Source organism: Miniopterus schreibersii (assembly GCF_964146895.1).
Source record: "Miniopterus schreibersii genome assembly, chromosome: 13".
Taxonomy (NCBI): domain Eukaryota; kingdom Metazoa; phylum Chordata; class Mammalia; order Chiroptera; family Miniopteridae; genus Miniopterus; species Miniopterus schreibersii.
In genome coordinates, this window is record NC_138113.1 from 60,698,739 (window position 1) to 60,704,738 (window position 6,000).

General features: G+C 60.3%; 1 protein-coding gene across 1 annotated transcript in view; it reads right to left on the reverse strand.

The window, feature by feature from the left end:
• TBC1D8 (TBC1 domain family member 8) overlaps window positions 1–2,295 on the reverse strand; it is a 108,897-nt gene extending 106,602 nt beyond the window's left edge. Inside the window, exon 1 of the mRNA XM_081155825.1 lies at window positions 2,009–2,295. Within this exon, the coding sequence (XP_081011951.1) occupies window positions 2,009–2,135 (127 nt within the window). The 5' untranslated portion in view covers window positions 2,136–2,295. The remainder of the gene's footprint in view (window positions 1–2,008) is intronic.
• Window positions 2,296–6,000: the final 3,705 nt, after the last annotated feature.

A 6,000-nucleotide genomic window follows, 5' to 3' on the forward strand; every position in this document is an offset into this window, starting at 1 on the left:
ATGGACTGCCCTCTGTGCTTCGAAAGTGGCCCCATTAAGATCAGTAGATGTGACAGCTCAGAGGCTCAGTCGGCACAGCAGCGCTACGTGTTTATGCTTCCTGGCTCCCAAAGGTAAAGCGTCCAGCTGTGCAGGAGTGTCCTCCTTTTACAGTCAACAGGAGGCTGTAATAAAGCCAAAGCCACAGGTACAATGACCACATGAGGCCTACTTGATTTTGGAATGCAACATGAGAGGACTCACTTTGAGGCCATCACAGATAGACTCTGGACAACAGAGCCGGGCTCTCCGGGTGGGGAGCAGCCTGAATCTCTATCACGCACCTGTCTGAGGCTTGGCCCTCCCTGTCTGGGTCTGTCTCCTACTAGATGAATAACCTGAAGTCTTCCCCAAAGCAGCTGCACCAGCATCCCGCACAGGCAGGGTATGGTGAACCAAGTGAATGCAAGCCCCTGCTGGACAAACGTTCCTTCTGTCTTCCTATTTCACAAATCTTCAAGCCCTGTCCTCGCCCTCTACGAAAGGACACCATTTATAGGCCAGGTACTGTGCTTAATACACCAAAAATTAAGATACACTGTGGGGAAGGGGGTGGGAGATGGACAATCCCCTCCTCTGGCCTCTCTGCGTCTGATGAGCCTCACAGGGTGCCACCAACCTCCATGTCCCAAGAGCTCTGGCATTAAGTGCACGGTGCCATGCTGGGGCCCAACAGGCCTGTATGGCTCCTGCCTCTCACTCTAACTCCCTCTCTCAGAGCTTAACACAACTGCCAGAGCAGGCCCACCTGCTGCCCACCCCACCCCACCGCTGACCACGATGACAGGTCACCCCCCACCCCTTTCACCCAGTTCCATCAACTGCCCCACCACTCTCCCACCCAGAACCCCACCAATGCCGGAGGTCTGCCCCCTTAACCAGTCCATCTACCCACTTGCCCCTTCCGAGTCGAGTGCCCAAGGTAACCCCGCTTGCACTTGGTCCTGCTGCCTCAGGGCCCACCGACTGATCCGGTCCATTTCCCAGACTACTCATGGGAGGGTCTCCCCCAAACAAGCAGAGGGCAGCGTGGCCGGCAAGGAGCCCAGGGACCCGGGCTGCTCTCCTCAGTATTCGGAGGCTAAGACTCAGGCTCCAGGTCTGGAAACTCCACTGGGTGCACTAAACACACTGAACAGAGCCAATCAACGGCTCGGCCACCGGAGGTTTAAACAGGGGTGCGAGCCGATGCAAGCTGGCCTCAGTTTACCCGAATGTAGCAGACAGCGGACGGGACCTCCAGGGCAGCGGGCGGGAGGGGTGGAGGGGGCGTGGGCGGCGGCGAACACGCGAGTTCAGATGGTGTGTGTGGGACTGCACGCTGGACCCCTGTACGACGTTATTAGCCAACGCCACCCCAGTAAACTCAATAAAACCTTTAAAACGACCTTCCAAATGCTTATTGCCCAGGACGTCTGGGTAACTTTCGGGGTCAGTCTGGCCAGCCTGAGTTTTGTCTTCCCATCACTCCTTCAAAGAAGCCGGAGGGGCGCCGGGAGCTGAGCGGCGGGGCTCGCGCCCGAGGCCAGGGGGCGTCTGCGGGCCCGGCGGCGCGGGGTGGGCACCGTCCGGGCCGCGCGCCCACACCCCCACACCCCCACGGCCCGGGCCTCGCGGGCGGCCGGCCGCAGCCGCCCCCCCACCTGCAGCCGGGGCCGGGCCGGGGCGGGCGCCCCCCGCAGGCGCAGCTCCCCGGGGGCCCCCGCTCCCTCGGGTCTCGCTCCAGCCCGCGCTGCTCCTTCGGGTCGGAGCCAGTTCTGGCCCCCAGGGGGTCACTGGGCCCGGCGGCGACCGCACCCGCCCGCCCGGAAAGGCGCACGAGCCCTAAGTCCCTCGGCCACAGCCTGGACCGGGCTGCGAGGGAGACGCCGACGGAGGGGCACGGGCCCGCGCAGGGCCGCCCGGCCCCGCGACTCCCGAGGAGCCGCCGCCGCAGCCGCCCGCCGCGCGCCCGCCGCGCGCCCCTTACCCGTGAGGCGGCCGCCCCCCTCGCCGTGCCCGCGGCGCCGCTGCAGGACGAAGTAGCGGCTGCTCTTCTGAGTCACCCACAGCCTCAGGGCGTTCTTCAGCAGCACCTCCTCGGGCCGGAGCCACATCGCGGCGGTGCGGCCCGCCCGCGGCCCGCTCACATCGCCCCGGCGGCCGCCGCGCCGGGCCGGGTGCGGGAGGAGGCGGCGGGGCGCAGCCAGCGGGGCCGGGCTCTCGACTCCCGGGAGTGCGGTGGCCGAAGCTCACCCGGCTGCGCCCGCTCCGCGCAGCCCCGGCGCCGGCCCCGCCCCCAGGCCCCCGCCCACAGCCCGGGCCCGCCCACGGCCCCGCCCACGGGCCAGGCTCCGCCCACAGCCCCGCAGCCCACAGCACAGGCCCCTCCCACAGCCCGGGCCCGCCCACAGCCTCACAGCCCCCAGCCCAGGCCCCGCCCACAGCCCCCAACCCAGGCTCCTCCCACAGCCTCACAGCCCCCAGCCCAGGCCCCGCCCACAGCCCCCAGCCCAGGCTCCTCCCACAGCCCCCAGCCCAGGCCCCGCCCACAGCCCAGGCCCCTCCCACAGCCCCAGCCCGGGCCCGCCCACAGCTCCTCCCACAGCCCGCAGCCTGGGCCGGCCCGTGGCCCCGCCCACACCCACAGCCCACACCCCCGCCCCGCCCACGGCCCCGCCCAAGGCCGCCCCACCCCGTTCCTGCCCCGCGGCGCCCGCGGCTCCCGAGTCCTGGCGCCTCCCGCGCGCAGTTCCGGAGCCGAGGGAGGAAATCCAACGCGGGCTCCGCCCTCCCCGCTCCCGCGCAGCCCCGCCCCCCGCAGGCCCCGGGAGGCGCGTCCCCGGCCCGGGAGGGGCGGGGAGGGAGGGCCTGGCGCCCCCCGCGGGAGCCCGGGTGCGCCCGGAGGAGCGCAGCGCTGAGCCGGGCGGCTTCCCAGGTGACCGGGCCGCGGGCACGGCTGAGAGCCGCCTTCTCGGGTCTTCAGGCGGTCCGCACACGCTGCCTTCGCGCTGGCCGCGGGTCCGAGGGCGCCGCGGGGGCAGTGACGTCGTGGGCCCTGAGGCGGGCGTCGCGCCCGACTCCACGCTGGGCGCCCCTCGTGGACCCAACACATGGTGGGTAGGGGGGATCCTGGGCCCCTGGGCGGGGCTGAAACCGGGCGGGTTGGTCCCTGGGAACCGGGAGAGCATCGCCCGAGGCCCAGGGCTGGCGCGGGATCCCCGCGGCCACGCAAGAAGCAACCGGTGAGTTCGTAAATAAGTGGAAAACACCCCCCCCAAGTCAATAAATAAAAATTTTTTAAAAAGAAAGAAAAAAAGCTGGGAAACGTAGCGTAGGTGATAGTCAGGAAAACCTATAGGGAATTTGGAGGTAGAGTTTTAAACTGAGTATTTCCTCAAAACCGGTGTAGAAATAGACACAGTGAGCTGCCCTAAGCAGGCCGGGGCTCCACGCCGCCTCTGCAGGGAGGCAGCTGAATACACCCAGCAAAAGGGAGGGCGACCAGCTAGTAAGCAGGACAGGCGGGCTAGGGAGACAGGCAGCCTTAACCGCCTAGCAGTTTGCAGCCGTCTAGGAAGTGGGGAAATCCTGTCTTCCCTAACCAGGGGTAGTTAAGAGTAAGGGGTTTACCATTATCTTCCCCTACCAGAGGGTGAAGAGCTTAGATCACCCTGCTCGGGAGACAGATAAACACTGCCAGTGGGAGTGCAACTGGAGCGGCCACTGTGGAAAGCAGTACAGAATTTCCCCAAACAATGAAAATGGAGCTGCCATTTGAGCCGGTGACCCCACTTCTAGGATATATCCTAAGAATCCCTAAACACCAATCACGAAGTGCTCATGCTCCCCTGTGTTCATAGCAGCGCAGTTTACAATAGCTCAGATCTGGGAACAGCCCAAATGCCCATCAGTAGCTGATGGATAAAAAGCTGTGGTTGCCCGGCGGCCTGGCTCAGCAGTTGAGGAGCTGGAGGTTCGAGCCCTAGTCAGGACACATGCCAGAGGTGCCGGCTCCATCCCCAGGAGGGGGCATGTAGGAGGTGATCAATCAATGACTCATCATTGATGTTTCTATCTCTCTCCCTCTCCCATCTTCTCTCTGAAATCAATAAAGATATATTAAAAAAAAAAAAAAAAAAAAAGCTGTGGTACATTTACACCATGGAATACTATGCAGCTGTAAAGAAGAAGGATCCCTTACCCTTTGGGACAGTATGGAGGGACCTGGAGAGTATTATGCTAAGTGAAATAAGCCAGTCAGAGAAAGGCAAGTGTCACATGATCTCACTTATATGTGCAATCTAACGAACAAAATAGAAACGCACATGCAACAGAGTGACGAATCTCAGAGGGAGGGGGTGGGGAGGGAAGAGATTAACCAAAGAATTTATAAGCATATATGCATAACCTATGGACATAGACAATAGTGCTGTGAAGTCTTGGGGAAGGGACGGAAGCAGGGTGGAGGGGGTCAATGGGGAGAAAAGGGGGACATCTGTAATACTTTCAACAATAAAGATAAGTTTTTTTAAAAATCCAATTAGTGCCATCTGTGCCAACCACACCCAAGGATGGGTGAAGTCAGGGGAATAAATCTCATTTTGTAACCTGGGCATAAAGCTGGTGAATATTCTATTGCGACCCTCCCCTGAGACCTCCCCTAAACTCCCAGCCTTTGAAGCCCTCAAGACAGAAGGGCCCAGCTCAGCTGGCTGCTCTCCCTCTCAGGAGCCCCCATTGCGCCTTTTGCTTCCCCCCCTCTTGTCCCTCCCCCCAGCATATGGCCTTTGCCTTTCGCTCTCCTAAGCTCCAAAGGCCCTTCTTCTACTTCTGTAACTTGTTTCCTGAGCCTGTGCCGCCCCGTGGCTCACTTCTACCTCTGTAACTTCTAAATAAACTCTCTTATAATTTGAGTTTTTGGCTCTGAATTGTTTCTTTGCCCAACTCAAGAACCAAGGTCCAATTTCACTGCCAACACTGCCACTAACAAGGAAAAGAAAAACACCAGAACGTCCCTCGGGTTTTGACAAAGGGATCCCAGACAGAATGTGGCTGTTGATTAGAGCAAAACTGAAAAGTGGAAGCCAAGAAAGTCCCCCACAGGGTGCCTGGGAACCGAGTAACCCTCTTCACTGGAGGCCAAGGAGGGGCAGACAGGATCAGTGCAGAATCCGGACCTGACTGGCAGGTAAGAAGCCACGGTGAGCCCTATGCTAAGACAAACAGGATCTCCCACCCAGAGGGCAGGGGTGGCTGCGGCCCAGAGCTAGAAGGCCACTGACAAACATCTTCTGAGTTAAACTCAGGAAGGAAGTCAGTCAGGTATAACCAGGAGGATTTGGGTGCATCAGAGAGAGAGAGCCCTCAGGGGAGGCAAGAAAATATTCCTTCCAGAAACATTCACTGGCACCTCCCCCTCTCACACACTGCCAGCCCTGGAATTGCAGAGATGATGGGAGATGGCCCTGCCCTGAAAAGCACTGGTAGGAAAAACAGGCACAGGTGTCGTGGGAGTCATGGCGAGGACAGTGGGATTGACAGAATGAAGGGTCTGTTCCTCAAGGACCGTATTGAGAAAGTCCCACAGAACAGCTGTTGCTCAGTGGGGCCTGGAAAATGAGTGTTTCCACAAGGTCAAGGACAGAGGGCATGTCCGGTGAATGGATCAGCAGGCAGGACACTGTGGTTTAGGGCATGCCTCTGGAGACCGACAGACAACATCAAATCCTGTTTCTGCTACTAGTTAGCTGTGCACCCTGGACCTTGGGCAAGATAGGAATCTTAGTCCCCTCCACTATAAACTTGTGATAACCATAGCACTTTTTTTTTTTTAATCCTTACCAGAGGATATTTTTTCCATTGCTTTTTCAGAGAGAGTGGGATGGAGAGAGAGAGAGAGAGAAACATAAATGTGAGAGACACACTGATTGGTCACCTCCCACACAGTCCCCAACCGGGGCCAGGGATTGAGCCTGCAAC